A 21,223-nucleotide genomic window follows, 5' to 3' on the forward strand; every position below is an offset into this window, starting at 1 on the left:
CGCTAGAACTTATAGGCACAGGAAGGAACTTCCTGAATAGAGTCCCAGGGGCACAACAAATAGGGGAGAGACTCGACAAATGGGACTACTACAAATTAAAAAGTTTCTGCACAGATAAGGACATAGCCACCAAAATAGAAAGACAGCCAACCATATGGGAAAGGATCTTTACCAGCACAGCAACAGACAAAGGCCTAATATCTGTCATCTACAGAGAACTCAAAAAACTAAGCCCCTCCAAGCCCAGTAAACCAATTAATAAATGGGCAAAGGAGCTAAAGAGAGACTTCACAAGAGAAGAAATAAAAATGGCAAAGAAACATATGAGGAAATGTTCAACATCCCTGGTAGTAAAGGAAATGCAAATAAAAACAACCCTGAGATACCACCTCACTCCAGTTAGAATGGCCTATACTCTGAACTCAGGCAACAACAAATGCTGGAGGGGGTGTGGGGAAAGAGGAACCCTTCTCCATTGTTGGTAGGAGTGCAAATTAGTACAACCACTTTGGAGAACAGTATGGAGATTTCTCAAAAAGCTCAATATAGACCTACCCTATGACCCAGCCATACCACTTCTAGGCATCTATCCTGAACAGCAGGTCCCAAGATATCAAAAAGACATTTGTACTTCCATGTTTATCATGGCACAATTCACAATAGCCAAAATATGGAATCAACCCTGATGCCCCTCCACAGAGGAATGGATCCAAAAAATATGGTACCTATACACAATGGAATACTACATAGCGATTAGGAATGGTGAAATATTGTTATTCACAGGGAAATGGTCAGAACTTGAACAAATAATGTTGAGCGAGACAAGCCTAGAACACAGAAAACAAAGGGGCATGATCTCCCTGATATCTGACTGTTAAGAAAGGGAGATGGAGAAACAGTAGAGACCAGGTCTGTGAAACCAAAAACTGCTTGTCAAATCGTATTTCCCACAGGATTGGGGCAGCGACCCAACAGTATGTAACTAAAACCAAACAACTACTCAACATATAAAGGTCAAAAATTGACCTCTCAATGGAATACAATAGCTCAAAAGCTATGTATGTACGTTCATACAAGACTATTATGGACATATTGTCTAATGTTGACATTCCATTTAAAGCCCTAGGCGAATTTTCTTTGGCGTAGACCACGTGGCTAATGTATATGTTCTAGGTACATTGTATATTGTATATATGTCTACCTGACCTAGGGAAGGGAAAGAAAAACAGGGTGTAAGATATCACAAGTAATGTACACACTGCCCTACTATGTAACTGTACCCTTTTTGCACAACACCTTGTCAAAAAATTTTTGTTTAATTAATAAATAAATTACAAAAAAATGGGTAGTGTCTTGGGAGACTTATAGGCCAGATAATCCAAAAGAATGTTAAACAACTAATTTTAAGAAAGGTCAAAAGTTAGAGTATTTGTACAGATCAAAAAGCAAGCTTGAACAAAAGAAGTGATGAACAAACCTCCAGCTGTTTCAGTCTTTATGTTAGGAATAAAGAACCTTCAGGGGCTGGGGATATGGCCTAGTGGCAAGAGTGCTTGCCTCGTATACATGAGGCCCTGGGTTCAATTCCCCAGCACCACATATACAGAAAAAAACGGCCAGAAGTGGCGCTGTGGCTCAAGTGGCAGAGTGCTAGCCTTGAGCAAAGGGAAGCCAGGGACGGTGCTCAGGCCCTGAGTCCAAGACCCAGGACTGGCCAAAAAAAAAAAAAAAAAAAAAAAAAAAAAGAACCTTCAGCTGTTTTTGCCTTTATGTTACACCCTTGATGCTCAACTTTGAGGAGAAAATATCTAAATGTTTTGACTGGCAGTCATCCCTTCAGACTACATTCAGTAGGGAAGAAGTTCTCCAAAGTAAAACTGGGGAATTACAACCACATTTGGGGCAGGAAAAACAACAGGTACCTATTATACTCTTTAGAGAGCAGAACATATATCTTTGAGGTTTTGTTTAGGTCTCCTAAGTAGATTGAAATTACTTATTCATTTATCTTTGAGTGTTCGCTCAATAACTGTCAGTGCCTAAGTTTAATTGCTGATGAGCTTAGACTTGTGAAGGTAGAATGTACTTGATTAGAATTCACCCAAGTCAACGAATGACAGTTGGTATTGTCACTTTAAATCTTGAGGTTGACCATGCATTTCTGGTTACTTAAACTCCAACTTCCAATAGTAAGTTGGGGGGGGGGGCGGAGAAAAATACCTAGTTAAAAGAGAGTGTTTGATCAAGATTGGAAGTAATCAGAAGTAAAATAAAAGTGATTTAAACAGAATTTATAAAACATACATTTGTGTGTTTCTCTATTTTTTTAAGTTGCTTAAAAAGTGTGTATGTGCGTGTGTGTGTGTGTGTGTGTGTGTGTGTGTTCGTTTCTGGGTTTTGGATTTTTTTAGTTCTTTCTTTGTCGGTTGTGGGCTTGAACTCGGGACCTGGGCGCTGTCCCTGAGCTCTTTTTGTTCAAGGCCAGTGCTTTACCACTTTGAGCCACAGTCACTTCCAGTTATTGGGTTTTGAAGAAGACTTTAAGCTTGCTAAGAAGGTGGTCCACCACTTCAGCCACACCCATCATATGTTTTACTATTCTTCTTTCTTTTTGCTTGGGCAAGATTGGACCATTATCCTCCTGTTTAGCCTCCCACAGAGTGTGGTTGACAAGTGGCACTCTACTTACTTGCCTATTGGTTGAGTTGAAGGTCTCAGCTAATTTTTTTGCACAAAATAGCTGCGAACTTTGAACCTCTATCTTGTAGGAAAGCTGATATAACACGTGAGCCATTTTACAAACAGTCCTAGTGTTTTTACATTTTCCTTCTAGATGCTAGTTGTTTCCATGTACAAGTGCTTACTTTTTGAGTTTAATTGTTCATTCATCAAGTATTTATTAATGGTTTGGCCTATATTTTAGTGGTACACTAGGGACTGTGAGGGTATCTCACAAGGAGACAGTGAGGGAAGCTGAGCTCTCAATGCATAATATAGACAATAAACTAGTATAGAAGTGGGAGATGAGGCTATGATTATTGTTTTTACTCATTCTTATCCCTTTATATCAAGTACAGTTTTTGAAACGGAATGAACCCTGAAACATACTGTTGACTAGAGGACCAAATGGATATTGGGACTAGTAAACCTTCCTGGTTAAAGACAGTAGGATTAGGAGTCATATAGAACCAACACACACTCCTTTGCCCTCCAATAGACCTGTGAATGTGAGTCATAGTTGTGAAGAGGTTTTTTCCCTTAGTCCTTGAACATATTTCTCCAGTGTTTGAGGACCTCTGCATATAAGATACTGGCTCCTTTGTACCTTGGAAGGGTTGAAGGATCAGTAGACTATGTCATAACTCACTTGGTGAAGCAATTACCTGTGGTGAAGTAGGATGCCAGGTAAATGATGATGTTCTACACAGAAACCCTGCTACAGGCTCTGGTTCCCATCACACATAGTAATTATCACCAGCTAGTCTCCTAGGCTTATATATTTCTGCTCCGTGCCTAACTTCCCAGTAATGGTCTCTAGATGAGTTCTGGTGGAATCCAGAGGATAAATGAATCAGAGAGAAGTGGCTTTGACCGCCCTGCTTGAGTACAGATTGCTAGCAAATTATTGTCAGAATTTTTTATGTAAGCCCTCATGTCTAGGAACTCATGTGTGTGTGCTTATCCTTCAAGGTAAAGTTGAGGGCTGTGTAAGGGAGGAGTGGATCACGGTTGGCCAGATTATTCCTCCAGAATGACAGGACATTTTCTAAGGAATGCAGGAAATGCAGTCCTGATGCTTGTGTATTGTAGTTGGCTGTGATCTGATTACCAATTAATTGTGTCTGCTATAGTAGTTTGGCTGCTCCATCTGGGCCACAACTTTCTGGGAAACGGTAGTGTCATTGTTTCTGGCTAAGATGGGCTATTATGTCATGGTGACATGGTAGGCAGGAGAGCAGGTTTGGGAATGAGTAGAGAGCCAAGAGCCCTGCCAGCTCTTTTGCTATGTTGCTACCAGACAAAAAAGTTAGTTCGTTCGTTCGTTCGTTCGTTCGTTCGTTCGTTCGTTCGTTCCTTCCTTCCTTCCTTCCCTTTTTCCCTCCCTCCCTCCCTCCCTCTCTCTCTCTCTCCCTCCCTCTCTCCCTCTCTCCCTCTCTCCCTTTCCCTTCCTCCTCCTCCTCCCCCCTCTACCCCCTCCTCCTTGTCTGGAGCTTGAACTCAGGGTTTGGGCATTTTGTGCTCAAGGCTAATGCTCTACTACTTCTGCCACAACTCCACTTCTGGCTTTTTGTGGTTAATTGGAGACAAGAATCTCTCAGATTTTCCTGCTTGGGCTGGCTTTGAACCATGATCCTCAGATCTTAGCCTCTTGTGTAGCTAGGATTATAGGCTTGAGTCCCTGGAGCCCAGCACCTCTTTTATTCTTGATCTGGGTTAATGGTATTGCCATTTTACCCCTTTCCCAACTTAGAAGCCTTGGTGACATTCTCACCTCCTTTCTCTCACACCCCTCCTCCCGCCAACATACAGTCAGCTGCCAAACCTTGATGCTTCTCATTTTAAAACATTTAATCCTGTCTTTCCTAATCCCTATGTGGTTGTCTTAAAATAGTCCTTTGTTATATGTTCTTTGGACTGTTAATGCAACAGGCCTGTCATCTGTTTCTCTGATATCAAGCTTTTCCCATCCATGTTCTCCATGATACTATGGCAAGAGATAGATGAGGAGACAAAATTATTGTTGTTGGGTTTGAACACTGTGCACTGTCTCTTAGCTTTTGTCCTCAAGGTTGGTGTCCTACCACTCAAGCCACATCTCTAGTTAGACTTTCTGGTGGTCCACATCTCTACTTAGACTTTCTCGTGGTTAATTGGAGATGAGTCTCACAGATTTTTTATGCCCTGGCTGGTTTTGAACTGCAGTCCTGAGATTTCAGCCTCCTCAGTAGCTAGGATTACAGGTATGAGTCATTAACATTGGCTGTAAAAGCTTCTTGTTAGCGCTCCATGTGCATGGATTCAAATTCTATATCCTGGACAAAGTGCAGCCTGTTGGCCCCAACTTACTGTTCTGCCTTAATTCCTTTCTTGCTTTTGTGTTCTTCATATTCCAGGTTCTTCATATATATAACCTGAAGTCTATAAGTATTTTTTCATGCTACCTTTTTCTCTCTTGATTCCTTTCTCTTGAAGGAGTTTTACATTTGCTAACACCCAATCCAAACATCATCTCATCAGTGATGCCTGCCCAGATTCTCTTAGTCTATTAGATGTCTTTTGCTCTGAGAGCATTTTACATTAGCTATAGACTTTACAGTATAGTTATTAATTGACATGTTTGTATATGGCAGTAGGCAACAATCTGATTATCAGTAAAAAGGGGAGAAATTGAATATTAATGTATGAAGGAAGAAGAAATAGAAAAAAAAGAGAAACATTTCCTGTTCTCCATATAGAAAATGCAAGTTAAAACTCAAAATATAGCATACTGCTTACTTGTGGTATTATATCTAGTCCTCAAACAGTAATTTTGGGTGGGTGAGACAGGTGGAGATATGACCTAGGCCCACCTGAAACACAGGGACAGCAGATGGTTTCAGAACTTCTCTTTCCTTTTTATTTATTTATTTATTTTTATTTTTAGTCAGTTGTGGGGATTGAACTCAGGGCCTGGGCACTGTTCCTGAACTTTGTTCAAGGCTAATAATACTCCACCACTTTGAGTGACAACAGTACTTCTGATTTTCTGGTGGTTAACTGGAGATAAGAGTCTCCTATGCCAGCTGGCTTTGGACTGTGATCATCAGATCTCAGCCTTCTGAAGAACTAGGATTATAGGCCTGAGCCACCAATTCCTGGTTCCTTTCCCTTTTAATTTGCTATTACCCACAGGAATGTTTTCAGCATTGTCGTAGTGTGTGTGTGTGTGTGTGTGTGTGTGTGTCCTGCATGCGCCAAAAATGGGGCTGGAACTCAGGGCTTGGCACTGTCCTTAGCCCTTTCCCTCTTATCACTTGAGCCACAACTCAGCTTCTAGCTTTTTGGTTGTTAATTGTGCCTAAGTCTAATGGACTTTCCTGGGTGGGCTGGTTTTGAACTGCTATCCTCAGATCTCAGTTTCAAGTAGCTACTCCTAGGTAGGATTACAGGCCAGAGCCCAGGCACACTGCTTGTTTACAACTTCTAACATACTGAGAAGTCAGATACAGCTAGCCATTTATGTTTCCTATTGTATGGTGTGAGATAGAGCCAGTCACTTTGGTTTTCCAGTTTTTACAAATTGTTTTCAATGTCTGAGTCTAGCCCGCACAGTGATTAATTTTAATTTTGCCGTCTCATCTATCTTACAACAGCACATCACTGCTACTATTTTTTGTTAGCATTTCCCTAGCCTCAGGTCCTCAGCACCTCCCACTAGCCCCCAGATCCACCCATACCTAATAAGCCACTCCTACTCACTACCTATCTACTTCCTCTTTACCCCTAGAGAGAAGCCACCACCTGGATAGGGTGCAGACACCATGTAGCTCCCTCTCCTGTGGGAACTATGGCCCCACTAATAAACATCCTTATGAACCTTCTTCTCCCGTCTGTGCTTATCTCCGCATGGTCCTCTGGGATGGCCAAGACACATGCTTTCATTTTTTCTAACTTGTTTACCCTTCATCCCAAGCATGTCTTTAGCTTCTAGAATAGTGTCTGTTTCAAAACTGCAAAGGAATAAACATGGAATAAATAACTTCATCTCTCCAATCACTGTCTTTCCAATGTCTTGTTAACAAAAGTAAGGAAACAAAAGATGCTTCCTTGTAATACACGTTTCTAGTAACCAGATTACTAGAAGTTCTGAGGGACAATCACTTTCCCAAAGAGAGGAGTCCACACTGCGGAGCACACTCCACATGTCTGGAATCACCTTGGGCAAAAGCCTCCCGCTGCAAGCTCAGGCCAGCCGGGGGCGCTTGCGCGTGCGCTGCAGCAGCCCTGCGCATGCGCAGCCGTCGGTGCCTTCCAGAGGGCGTCCCGGAAGCCTGTGATCCTCCCGGAAGCCTGTGGTCTTCCCTCCCCCCTCCCCCCAGTTCCCCTCCGCTTCCTGCCTCCCTCCCCCACCTCCCCTCGCGGGCTTGGGCGGGGCGTGCGGCGGGCGCCGGGCAAGGAGGCGCCGGCCAGGAGGCGGGACACGTCGGCGCTGCCACCGCCGCCACCCGTCCTCCCGTTCCCGCTGCCCCCGCCGCCACCGCTCCCTCGGCGGAGTCCTCCCGTGGTCGCAGCGGTTCCGGGTGCTTCCCGCGGCCGGCCTTCGACAACGACAGCGTCCGCCGCGCCGTAGCCGCCGGGCTCCCCACTGCCGACATGGCGACGCGCTCCTGCCGGGAGAAGGCGCAGAAGCTGAACGAGCAGCACCAGCTCATCCTGTCCAAACTGCTGCGGGAGGAAGACAACAAGTACTGCGCCGACTGCGAGGCCAAAGGTAGCTCGGGACCGGCGCCGCGCGGGTCGGGGCCTCCTGTGACCGGTGACCTTCCCGTGGCCGTGCCGCCTTTCGAGGGCCGCCGCCCCGGCCCTGAGGAGCGCGGGCGAGGGCGGGCGGGCGGGTGCCGGGCGACCCTCAGTCCGCCGGGCGGCGGCTGGGTCGGGCCCGGAGGCCCCGCCCCGACCGAGGGGTTCTCGCTACCGGAGGCTGCCGGGGACGAGCCCAGAGGAGCCAAAACAGTGCTGGGGCTCAAGGGTGGCCTTCGGGCTCCCAGCGACCCTTGCTGGGGTTCAAGGGTGGCTTTTGGTGGTTTGGCCGCCGCGGGTCACGGCCTCCCCGATCCATCTGGGTGAAATGTAACCCCCTTCCTGTGTCCTCGATGGAGCCCCACCTGCCCGCCCACCTGACAGCTTTACTACTACCGGGCTCTTCTGTTTCCTGAGAAAGGGCCCGTGGGCCTTCTTGACGGATTGGGACTCTCACCACTAAAATAATCAGAGAAGGGGCTTTATTAGTAGTCGTATTGCCACAGGGTTTATGGTCTGAAGATAAACTATTTTTGAGGAAAGATGAAGACCCAGGTTTGTCCATTTTCTTATACGCTGAAGGCAATGTAAACCTATAGAGATGGAAAAGACCTAATTTTAATTTATATTCAGTCGGAGAGTTTCTGCCTGAGCTTTTTTTTAGCTGATATATTTTGTATTTCGATATGTGATTTACATTATGATGTCTTCTAAGTTACCTCTTGGGGAAGAATCTTTCAGATTTTTAAGAACAAATTTTCCTCGGTAGTTAGGAAAAAACATCTTATTAATTATAAATTGGTTTATTTGATTATTCACTGAGAAATATGTAGTCCTTCAAAATCGAGAGTGTCTTGGCGAATGCTTTTAAGATTTTTTTCATTATTACTTGACCAAGACTTTTACTTGAGGCTATACTATGTTCTCTCACTCTAAGTCACATTTAAGCTGAAAATATATTTGATTAGACTTGAACCACACACACAGCATCAGTGTTGGTCTACTGTCTTAATAGGTACTGGATTATTGGAAGAATCATGTGGGGATACTGTGACTAGGTCATTTTTAAAGCACTTTTCAATATCATAGTAACCTGACTGAATCAGGTTTTACATATCCTACTTATATTTATATTCATCCTATATAATCTTAAGGCAATAACTTTTAACAAAACTGTCTGCCTGATTCTTCTTGCAACATTTGGTGGCCTGATAATTGATTTTGTATGTGTGGTATTTTGGTAATAGTGTATACTATTACTGTATCCAGACTCAATTGCTTATTATTGTAGTAGCAAAATACTTAAAAAAATAGGTCTCTAGGAGGTCATAAGAAGGAGCTGAAATTTTACTCACATTTTGTCATTTGCAGCAATAAATCGTAACATGATTAGATAGAGGTTGGTAAAATGAAATGTTACATTTAAATAATAATAGTTTCAGTAGCTTCCTTTTATGTATGGAAATTATTTAAAAATAAATTTTGTTCAGATTTCTTTCTCCACAAAGTATTTTGTAAAATCAAGTGTTTACTTGTGCTTCATAAAATAATTAGTTTTAAACAGCCTTTATTAATCATAGGGTAACATTTTCTCATTTACTTTTTTGGGGGGTAAGGGAGTTGGAGGGAAAAAGAGAATCTTGTACTTCTTTAAATTAGAATAAGAAGTTTTGCTTCTTTTAACCTGAAGAGAAGGAAGCATTTGTTTTCCTCACTATTTGTATTGCCACTAAAGTCAAGTGATACACACTGAGTAAGTACTTTTTAAATTTTGACTTTGTTTAGTTTTTTGAGAAATGGAGGATGTAGGAAAAAAAAGAGTAGTATTAGAAAGAGTAGTTCCAAGAGTTCAGTGTAACTTGAAGGTCATGAGTTTCACTGTCATGATTTAGAAAGATTTTTTTCCTTGATTCTGCTAAATACAGAAAAATGTTAAAAATTTTGTAAATTATTTTGATCTTTTATGACCATTGTAGACCATTAATTGGTCTAGTTAGGTTTGTTTGTGGTTATAATAATTTAAAAAATGATATAATGGGAGAATTGATAGATTTTTTTGAGGTCTTATTTTACCAATATTACATAAATGTTACATTTCAGTAATATGATGGTATTTGAGTAGGCTTGAGCCATACAACATTAGCAAATTACTATTCTAACAGGAAATTTTGTATGTGTATATGCAAGCTCTTCTTTTGTGTGTGTGGTAGTAGGAATTGAGGCTCGGGATCTTGCTATGCAGCCCAGGCTGGTCTCAGATTTTTTTTTTCTTGCCTCCATGTGACACCACAGACATGTGCTATGTAAAGTATAGAATTAAATATATTTTTGCAACATTTTGTGTCTTTAGTTGAGACTCATTATAGAGCTCTATTACAGTAGAATTTTTGGCTTGTTACACAGTTGTGGATATATTATTACATATGCCAAATGATGTAATGAATGTATTAAATAAAAATATGGAGATTCATTTTAAAAAGATGTGTCAAGGGCTTCATTGTATAACTCAGTTATTAAGAGGTTACATACATTTTGCATATATATGTTGTTTTCTTTCTTTCTTTGTTTCTTTATTGAAATACAAATTTTTTTGACAAGGTGTTGTGCAAAAAGGGTACAGTTACATAGTAGGACAGTGTGTACATTTCTTGTGATATCTTATGCCCTGTTTTTCTTTCCCTTCTCTAGGTCAGGTAGACATATATACAATACACAATGTATCAAGAACGTATACAGTATCCACGTGGCCAAGCCCAAGAAAATTCGCCTAGAGCTTTAAATGTAATGTGGATATTAGACAATATGTTGACAGTAGTCTTATATGAACGTATAAACATAGTTTTTGAGCTACTGTATTCCACTGAGAGGTCAATTATTGACCTTATATATTGAGTAGTTGTTTGGCTTTAGTTACATACTGTTGGATCGCTGCCCCAATCCTGTGGGAAATACGATTTGACAAGCAGTTTTTGGTTTCACAGACCTGGTCTCTACTGTTTCTCCATCTCCCTTTCTTAACAGTCAGATATCAGGGAGATCATGCCCCTTTGTTTTCTGTGTTCTAGGCTTGTCTCGCTCAACATTATTTGTTCAAGTTCTGACCATTTCCCTGTGAATAACAATATTTCACCATTCCTAATCGCTATGTAATATTCTATTGTGTATAGGTACCATATTTTTTGGATCCATTCATCTGTGGGGGGGCATCTGGGTTGTTTCCATATTTTGGCTATTGTGAATTGTGCCGTGATAAACATGGAAGTACAAATGTCTTTTTGATATCTTGGGACCTGCTGTTCAGGATAGATGCCTAGAAGTGGTATGGCTGGGTCATAGGGTAGGTCTATATTGAGCTTTTTGAGACACCTCCATACTGTTCTCCAAAGTGTTGGTACTAATTTGCACTCCTACCAACAATGGAGAAGGGTTCCTCTTTCCCTGTACCCCCTCCAGCATTTGTTGTTGCCTGAGTTCAGAGTATAGGCCATTCTAACTGGAGTGAGGTGGTATCTCAGGGTTGTTTTTATTTGTATTTCCTTTACTACCAGGGATGTTGAACATTTCCTCATATGTTTCTTTGCCATTTTTATTTCTTCTCTTGTGAAGTCTCTCTTTAGCTCCTTTGTCCATTTATTAATTGGTTTACTGGGCTTGGAGGGGCTTAGTTTTTTGAGTTCTCTGTAGATGACAGATATTAGGCCTTTGTCTGTTGCTGTGCTGGTAAAGATCCTTTCCCATATGGTTGGCTGTCTTTCTATTTTGGTGGCTATGTCCTTATCTGTGCAGAAACTTTTTAATTTGTAGTAGTCCCATTTGTCGAGTCTCTCCCCTATTTGTTGTGCCCCTGGGACTCTATTGAGGAAGTTCCTTCCTGTGCCTATAAGTTCCTACTCTGTCCTTCAGTAGTTTCAAGGATTCAGGTTTGATATTGAGGTCCTTGATCCATTTTCAGCTGATCTTGGTGCATGGTGATAGGCTTGGGTCTACTTTGAGTTTTCTGCATATGGCTGCCCAGTTCTCCCAGCACCAGTAGTTGAAGAGGCTATGTTTATTCCATTGTATGTCTTTAGCTCCTTTGTCGAATATCAGCTGACTGTAAGAGTGCGGTTTTATTTCTGGATCTTCATTTCTAATCCATTGGTCTTCTGGTCTGTTTTTATACCAATAACAGGCTGTTTTTGTTATGATGGCCCTGTTGTAGAGCTTGAAGTCTGGTATTGTGATACCTCCTGCACTGCTTTTTTTTACCTGGAATTGCTTTGGCTATTCTAGGTCTTTTGCTGTTACATATGAATTTATGGATTACTTTCTCTATTTCAGTGAAGAATGTGACTGGGATTTTGATAGGGATTGCATTGAATTTGTATAACAATTTGGGCAATATGGCCATTTTCACTATAATGATTCTTCCTACCCATGAGCATGGGAGGTCTTTCCATCTCCTTTGTGTCTTCTTTGATTTCCCTTATTAGATTTTTATAGTTCTCATTAAATAGGTCCGTCATGTCCTCGGTTAGGTTGATCCCTAGGTACTTTATTATTTTTTTTTTTGGCTACCGTAAATGGAATCGTTTCCATAATTTCCTTTTCTGCTTGTACATTGCTGGTGTACAGAAAAGCTGCTGACTTTTGTGGATTGATTTTGTATCCTGCTACTTTGCCAAAATGGTTTATTAGGTGTAGGAGTTTGGGGACTGAGTTTTTTGGGTCCTTCAGATATAAGATCATGTCGTCTGCGAAAAGGGATAACTTGATTTTTTTCCTTGCCGATGTGGATCCCTTTGATGTCCACCTCTTGCCTTATTGCTATGGCTAGGGATTCCAGCACTATGTTGAAAAGAAGTGGGGAGAGTGGGCATCCTTGTCTTGTTCCTGAGTTTAGGGGGAATGATTTAAGTTTTTCTCCATTTAATATGATGTTAGCAGTTGGTCTGTTGTATATGGCTTTTATTGTTTTGAGGAATGTTCCATCTATTCCTGTTCTCTCCAAAGCTTTTAATAAGTATGGATGTTGTATTTTGTCGAAGGCTTTTTGGGCATCAACTGAGATAACAATGTGATTCTTGATTTTAGTTCTGTTTATGTGGTGAATTACGTTGATTGATTTACAGATGTTGAACCATCCTTGTGACTGCGGGATGAAGCCTACTCGGTCATGATGTATAATTTTCTTGATCAGTTTCTGGATCCTGTTAGCTAATATTTTATTGAGGAACTTTGCGTCTGTGTTCATTAGTGATGTTGGTCTGTAGTTCTCTTTTTTTGTTGGGTCTTTGCTTGGTTTGGGAATGAGTATGATATTAGCTTCATAGAATGAGTTTGGGATTTCTCCCTCTGTTTCTATTTCGCGGAAGAGTTTGAGGAGTATTGGTATTAGCTCCTCACTAACGGTTTTATAGAATTCGTTGGTGAATCCATCTGGGCCTGGGCTTTTCTTTGTTGGGAGGTTCTTGATTACCCCCTGTATCTCACTGTAAGTTATTGGTTTATTTAGTTGATTTATTTCTTCTTGGTTCAGTTTGGGCAGTTTGTACTTCTCTAAGAATTGATCCATTGCTGTAAAATTATTGTTTTTTAGTGAGTAGAGGTTCTGGAAATAGCTCCTTATGATTGTTTGAATATCATGTGCACTTGTAATTTTTCCGGTGGAGTCCCTGATTTTACGTATATGAGTCTCTTCTCTTCTTTTTTTTTTTGTAAGTCTTGCGAGGGGTCTGTCAATTTTATTTATTTTCTCAAAGAACCAGCTTTTAGTCTTATTTATTTGTTGAATGGTCTTTCTATTTTCAATCAGATTTATCTCTTCTTTAATCTTTGTGATCTCTCTCCTCCTAGTCATTTTAGATTCGATCATTTCTTGTTTCTGCAGTTGTTTTAGTTTCATCGTGAGGTTATTCACCTGCTCTGCTTCCATTCTTTTAATGTGAGTGCTGAGGGCAATGATCTTGCCCCTCAGTACTGCCTTAGCTGTGTCCCATAGGTTTCTTTGTGATGTACTTTCATTCATTGTGGCTTATGAATTCATTGATTTCATCTTTAATTTGGTCTGTGGCCCAAGTGTTGGATAACAGTGTGGGGTTTAGCCTCCAAGAATGTGTATAGCCTCTGTGGTAACCGTTGTTATTGAGGGTTACCTTTAATCCACTGTGGTCAGATATAATACATGGGATGACATCAATACTTTTGTATTTGCTGAGGTTCTTTGTGTGGGCTATGACATAGTCTATTTTGGAGTATGATCCATGGGCTGCTGAAAAGAAGGTGTATTGGGTCTCTGTAGGGTGGAAGATTCTGTATAGATCTGTCAGATCCATTTGGGATATGGTGTTACTTAGGTCCTCAGCTCCCTTGCTGATCCTCTGGGTGTTGGATCTGTCTCTTGGAGAGAGTGTGGTATTAAAGTCACCCACTATGATTGTGTTTGGGTCTATCTTGTTCTGTGGTTCTGTGAGAATTTGCTTGACATATGTAGGGCCTCTTTTGTTGGGTGAGTATACATTTATCACCGTGATATCTTGGTTCTGGATTTTTCCTTGTATTAATATGTAGTGTCCTTCTTTGTCTTTTTGAGTTGATTTTAATGAGAAGTCCAGCTTGTCTGAGATCAGGATGGCTACACCTGCCGTTTTGGTAGGTGCGTTTGCTTGGAAGATCTTGCTCCATCCTTTCATTTGGAGCCTGTTTTTGTCCCTTGCTGTAAGGTGGGTCTCTTGTAGACAACATATAGCAACTTTTTGTTTTTGTATCCATTCTGCTAGTCTGCTCCTCTTTATTGGAGAGTTTATACCGTTTATATTCAAAGAGATCAAGGATAAGGTGTTTTTTCTCCTTTCATTTTCTTATTGGGCTGTTTTTTCCTCTGTTTTTTTTTTTTCCCTTGTCTTTAGTGAGCTGCTCTTTCTGTTGGGCTCTGGCTGTTGTAGTTTCTTTCTGTTTCTATCTGTGTGTCCTGTATGATTTCTGTTGGGTGGGATTCCCCTCTTAGAATTCGCTGTAGGGCTGGTTTTTTATTCACATACTCCTTTAGATCCTCTTTGCTATGGAAAGATCTGGTTTTTCCCTGGAATGTGAACTCTAACTTCGCTGGATATTGAATTGCTGGTTGCAAGTTGTTGGCCTGTAGAACTCGGATGGTGTTCTTCCACTCACTTTGTGCTTGGTAGGTTTGTGTGGAGAGGTCTGCTGTTATTGGGATCCTCTTCCCATTGTAGTAAATTTCTTTCTTCGCTTTGGCTGCATCCATAATTTGCTCTTTATTCTTGAGATCTGAAGTTTTGAATATTATGTGCCTTGGCGTGGCTTTTCTAGGGTCTGGTCTGCCAGGTGTCCTGTAGGCCTCAGTTATCTGGATGGGGTCCCTTGTGAGATTGGGGAGGTTTTCTGCAATAACTTTATTGAAAATATGATGAAGCCCTCTGCTCTGGTATTTGGCTCCTTCTTCTGTTCCAGTTATGCACAGATTATATCTCTTGTCTTTGTCCACTAGTTCCTAGATTAGTCTGACCTGAAGCTTCTGCGTTTCTTGGAGTGTGGTCATTTTCTGGTTCTTGTCGGCTACATCATGGTCCAAGCGAGAGATTCTGGATTCCATATGGTCAATTCTTTGTGCTGTGGATTCAGTTGCGTTGTTTATGTATGTCAGAGAGCTGTTTATGGTTGTCAGATCAGCTCTTTATGTGGAAATTTCTTCCTTTAAATAGTTGTATTTTAAATGTATTTTTTCATGCATTTCACTTCTCACGATGTTAATCTTCTTTAACTGAGGTTTGCATTGTATCCATTTTTCATTCTTTTCTTTCTTGGCTTCCTGGATGTCCTTGGAGACTTCTACTCTAAACTCCTGGAATTGTTTTCTGATTTCGTTTCTGACGCTTTCCATCATTTCTGTTAACATGGCCTCATTTGCTTTTTTATTCTCCATCTCCTCTTCAGTCGTGCTGCTTTTTGGGGTTGGTGAGTTGTCTTGCCCTTTGATGAACTGTTATATTTCTTTGTGATTTGTGCATCTGGAGATCTGTGGGTAGCTTCCTTGGTTTGGCTTTGTGCTGGTTCCCGCTGGTCCGTCAGTGGGAGCCTTGTGTCCTGGTGTCCTGGCTCTGGGTTTGGGTTTTGGCTGCTGAACCTTGCTTCCCAATGGGTGAGCGTGACCTTCTTGGTTGTTGCTGAGGTGGCCACTCTCCTTGCACTTGGGGGCCGGTAGGTTCTGTGTCTTTCTCCGCGGGACAGTGTCCTGCCGCTGTGTTGTGCTGACCCTAGTGTGCCCCTGGTGGGGGTTTGCTTGTCCCTGATTCAGCGTGGCATGGAGGCTTTTTTCTTTTTCTTCTATATATGTGGTGCTGGGGAATCGAACCCAGGGCTTCATGTATATGAGGCAAGCACTCTTGCCACTAGGCCATATTCCCAGCCGAGACTTATCTTTTCTTTGGTTCTTTTTTCTACTCTTTACCTTGGTCAGAGGAGCTCACCTCTCAGGCTGTTCGCCTTCCTGTGTGGACTGCTCAAGGGCTGGTGTTGTTGAGGGGCGGTCCACCCTTCAGTGCAGGCGTGCCTACCAGAGTGGGCGCTGTCTCCGGGGCCCCACCCACCTGTGCACTGTGTGCCCACTACAATGGGACCTGCCGCTGTGGCCCGCCCACCTGACGGGGCACGCCTACCAGAGCGAGCCCTGGGTTGTTGGGTTGTGCTTGCGCCCTCCCGCGGGTCCGCTGTGGGTGTGGGGGGCGGTATGTGTGGGGCACAGTGGGATCAGTTGTCGGAGTTGGGTTAGTGCCCCCAGACTGCGCTTGCTGCGAGTGGGGCATGTGATCAGGCCCAGGTGTCCCTGCTGTGCTGGTATTGCCCACCAGTGCCTGTGATTTTAGTTGTAATCGTCCGCGAGGTCCAGGCGCCTTGGGTTGCACTGCCTGCCGCCCCCAGGACCCTGTTGGGAAAGGTGCGGGGCCGGTGCGGCCAGTTCAGGTTCCTTGGCGGCCTTTTTTTTTTTGGCCAGTCCTGGGGCTTGGACTCAGGGCCTGAGCACTGTCTTTGGTTTCTTCCCGCTCAAGGCTAGCACTCTGCCACTTTATCCACAGCGCCACTTCTGGCTGTTTTCTATATATGTGGTGCTGGGGAATTGAACCCAGGGCCTCATGTATACAAGACAAGCACTCTTGCCACTAGGCCATATCCCCAGCCCATCTTTGGCAGCCTTGATTCTGCTCCACCCTTCCCCTGTTAACTCCTGTGTCTTTCCAGAGCCTGATGGGACCTTCCCGCCTGATTTGGGGATTCTTTGTTCCCTGGGGTTGGGGAGGGGGAGGAAGGGAAATCTAGCTTCTTTGTAGGGTTTGGGTCTCTGATAGCTGGTCTCCTGCTGGGGGAGGCGGTAATGGCGGACTCACTGGTCCTGATTGTGTGTGTCTCTCGCGCCGCTGTTGGTCCTTCGGGGGTGGAGTGCTGTGGTGTGGCGAAAGGTCGTGGTGGCGTCCCCGGCTCTCCCCTTCTGCACCGCTCGGATCCCCTGCCGCTCACGTTTGTTCCCAGCCATGTGGCCCCGAACTTCTAGTCGCCGCTGTCGCCATGTGTCTTGGTCCACGCTCTCCCTGGGTTCTGTGGAGTCCTGCTGTCTGGACTCTGCTCTCCCGGTGTGAGTTTTTGGCAGTCGGTCTCCCGATCGCCGGGTCCCCTTTCCCAGCCTGGCCCTGTTTGGGCCAGGGTCGGCTGGTGGGGGGAAGGTACCCCGGAGATTCTCCGGCTCCGTGCAGGTTATAGGCTCTTCTTTTTTGCTCCTTTTTGTTTTCCTGTGTTTCTCCACTGCTTCTGGCTGCTGGGTTTGCTGGGTTCTTGATGGGGTGTTGGGTTCTGGAGTTCCCAGCTCGCTATTCAGTTGGAGCGAGTCGGGGTGCCTCCCTACTGTGGCGGCGCCATCTTCCTCCCTATATGTTGTTTTCTTACCATCTAAAATGTGTGTTCCTCATGTATGTAGAAGTTACTTCATCGTCAACTCAATCTTGCAAATAACACATCCTGCACTGATCTTTGGAGAAACCTGTTTGAAATTGCACTATTCGGTTTCCTTATTGTTGGGTTTTGACATTTTCTGAGTCACCAGTTTGTGTTTCCTGTCCTGACAGTATTTAGGGAGTAAGAAGAACATGATGGTATAGGTGCCAATTTCCTGTTCTTGATCCTGCACTTAGAAATAAATTGAGCAACTGGAGAATAAGAACAGGGCAGATGCCACAATTCTGGGTGCTTTTGTGATTGTGTAGGAGTGTTAAAGTAGTTCTGTTGGTTGAGTTGATGGTTATGTTTTCAGAATTTAAAGCTTTGTCCACAAGTAATTCCAGCTTTGATTCTGATTTAGAAATATATGACATGAAAATAAATCGGTTGCCCAGGAAGTTCTTGTGCAGATAGAACCCTAGAGTTCGGTGTGTGTGTTGTGTTTGTGCGTGTACACACCATTTGTGGGTCTTGAACTCAGGACCCAGGCACTGCCCCTGAGCTTTTGTGCTCACGGCTAGGTTTGTACCACTTGAGCCACATCTCCACTTCTGGCTTTTTTGGTTCTTGGAGATAGGAGTCATAGGAGTTGCCTGCTCCAGCTCAGATCTCAGCCTCCTGAGTAGCTAGGATTATAGGCATGAGCCACTGGTGCCTGACTTAACTTTCTTTTTATTAGGCTATCTACCATTGAGAACTTAAATTCTTTTCTTCTTGCTCAGAGCAAACATTCATTTTTTTCATTGCATTGATTTTGACTTGAAGACAGTTTGGTAAGCTCTCTGTTAGGTTTGGGGCAAGATAATTTGTAAGACCTAAAGAAGATTGGTTAGTTTGGGAATTGGGAAGGTGGGTTAGGTTGGGAATTGTATATTTGCAAGTGAATATTTGTAAACTGATGTTCTAAGTGCTGTGGTAGTGGCTTTAAGAAACACTTCTGGGGCTGGGAATATGACTCAGTGGTAAGAATGCTTGCCTTGCATGCATGAAGCCCTGGGTTCGATTCCTCAGCACCACATTAACAGAAAAAAAAAAAGCCAGAAGTGGCGCTGTGGCTCAAGTGGTAGAGTGCTAACTTTGAGCAAAAGAAGCTAGGGACATTGTCCAAGCCCTGAGTCTAAGCCCCAGGACTAGCAAAAAAAAAAAGAAAAGAAAAGAGAAATACTTCCTTGTTTATCCCTGAGTCTGTTTTCCTGCCCTCTGACTTTTGCCCATTGGTTTTCTTCACAATTCCTAGAATGCTGCTTCAAGGCCTTTGCGTATGCTGTTTCTTCCCTAAGCTCTCCAAGTTAAAACACAAAACAAAAACCAAAACCAGACTGGTTTAGCTCCTATTCATTTTCAGTTTTTCCTTAAATGTCTTTTCCAGGGAAATAATTCTCTTCGAACCTTCCAAACGAAATTACACTTCTAGTTTGTAAATTTAAAAACAAGACCTTGACTTATTGCACTTGCCATATTATGATTGAACTTTATTGAGTTATTAGGTGCTCTATACTTCTGTTGGATTATAGCTGCAGAGGATCTCTAGTTTATCTTGCTTAGGGTATTTTCCCTGCCCCAGTGTATATGATAGTAATTCAGCAAATAACTTTTGAATGAATGAATGAATATATACTGGGTCCTTGTCAGTGTGTGTGAAAGGCTGGACCTGTCAAAGGGAATGGCCTGTTAGGAATCACTGGAGTCTTGGGTGAGCTAGGTTCTGAAGATGGAGTGGGAATTCACCTGGTAGAAAAGGTATTAAAGGACACAGCTATGTAAACACAGAATTAGAGGAATATAAAAAGAAGAAAAGATTTTTCATATGGCCATTTTTTTGTAAGCTACCTTTAAATATGATCAGATTTGGAAGTAGCAGGTCAGTCACATAATTGAAGAATGGGTGATGAAAGAGTGTAGGGAAGTCACCAGGTGAGATGTATTTAAGTCCAAGGAAGAGGGTAAGATGACCTAGATTTGTGTAATGTCAATGTATTAATCATTGTATAAACAGGAAAAAATCTATAGCTATGTTCTAAATTAAATAGAGACTTAAAGAAATTATTATTAAGAGCCGGTGGAGGAAGGTAAGGATCTATTCCTGAACTGCTTTCAAGGACATACATATTGCCATTGCTACCACTGCTGTAGTTGCTTCTCACCCACAGAACTTTTGATGGCAGGAAGTACTGTGGTTGCTATAAATGTCTGTTAGAAATTTTTGTCAGTTTCTAATACTGTAAGAATGTGGCCTGTGAAACATTTGTGCTTTCTCTGTGGAAATGGTTGGAAGAACTTAATTTACTTCAAAATTTTGCCTTCCAAGGAGTGTTCTAGCTCTTTTAACTTTTTTCCAAAGTAGAAATGTACAGAACCTTGTTAGGAGACCCAGTCCTAGAGTCCACCAAAGGCAGTGAGGATGGAGTACATTTTTTTTGTTGCGTTTATTAGAGTTGTATAAACCTGCTTTAAAGTAATTCTTAATAAAAGGTACACTTTACCTTGAGAATTTGGTGTTTATTATGATGCCAATACTTACATCGTAAATGTACATTAACCAAAATCTGTGACTATTACTAAATTACCAATCAAAAGGTACCTTTAGAATACTAAACTTGAGTTTTGTAATTATGCTGATCTCTTGTAAGTGTGGCAGAGCCCCAGTGTCAGTTGGGATGGAAACCTTTGATCTTTTCCCTGACTTACCAGTTTAAAATTTGAGCTGAATGTTGTCTCCTCATCTTTTTATCCAAGACCAGAACTTGAACTTGGTGTCTGACTCATTGGGTCATTGGGTAGCTAACAGACCCTAATTCTTGTCTTTTTTTTTTTTTTTCCCCCTCTGTGGTACTGGGGCTTTGAACTTAAGGCTTTACTTTCAAGTGCACTATTCTCTCATCACTGTATTTCATTATTCTATGCGAGATCTCTGTCTTTACCTCTCTCTATACATTCATCTGTCCATTGATATATGATTGAAACCTATATTCCTATTAATTATGGCAGTAAATTAATTGACACCCTAATTATACAATTTGTAAGTCAAGCTTTTTTTTAACTTTTCTCTTTTTGAAATTTTAGGAAATATTTTTAGTATAATAGGATAGAGTAAGGAGAAACTGAGAAAAGGGAAGAGAAAAGCACCTCCAGCTTATTAAAGTACAGAAATTTCAGGCTTTTTTTTTTTCTTTCTGCTTATCCTCTTTTTAGTTTCCTTGATGGAAGATTAAAGAAGCTTACAGGAATTTTATTTAAATTGTTGTAATTATTGTAACAAACATTGACTGACATATTCTTTTTTTTTTTTTTTTTTTTTTTGGCCAGTCCTGGGCCTTGGACTCAGGGCATGAGCACTGTCCCTGGCTTCTTCCCGCTCAAGGCTAGCACTCTGCCTCTTGAGCCACAGCGCCGCTTCTGGCCGTTTTCTGTATATGTGGTGCTGGGGAATCGAACCTAGGGCCTCGTGTATCCGAGGCAGGCACTCTTGCCACTAGGCTATATCCCCAGCCCTTGACTGACATATTCTGACCACTGGAAACAATTGACTTAACCCATACAATTTTGTTTATAAATCAATTTCTGGGCTGTTAATTTTTCGTTGCTACAATAAAGTACCTGAAATTTGGTACTTTATTTCAAAAAGAGGTTTGTTTAGCTCAGAGTTTGGGTAGCTGAAAGTTCCCACAGTGAAGGCTGGCTGTGGGAAGTAGCTCTGGTTGCATCAGATTATGTTAGATGTCATCAGGGCAGGGATGCC

The 21,223-nt window shown here is 42.3% G+C and overlaps 1 protein-coding gene across 6 annotated transcripts in view; it reads left to right on the forward strand.

Moving 5' to 3' along the window:
- The first annotated feature begins 7,156 nt into the window (after window positions 1–7,156).
- Window positions 7,157–21,223, forward strand: part of Smap1 (small ArfGAP 1) — a 124,780-nt gene continuing 110,713 nt past the window's right edge. For 3 of the 6 annotated variants that reach the window (XM_048353890.1, XM_048353894.1, XM_048353893.1), the window contains exon 1: window positions 7,160–7,471. In XM_048353890.1, coding sequence (XP_048209847.1) covers window positions 7,354–7,471 — 118 coding nt within the window. In that variant the 5' untranslated portion in view covers window positions 7,160–7,353. Of the gene's footprint in view, window positions 7,472–21,223 lie in introns of all 6 variants that reach the window. The other 3 variants (XM_048353895.1, XM_048353891.1, XM_048353892.1) reach the window with 3 other exon arrangements.

Source organism: Perognathus longimembris, chromosome 9, assembly GCF_023159225.1.
Source record: "Perognathus longimembris pacificus isolate PPM17 chromosome 9, ASM2315922v1, whole genome shotgun sequence".
NCBI lineage: Eukaryota > Metazoa > Chordata > Mammalia > Rodentia > Heteromyidae > Perognathus > Perognathus longimembris.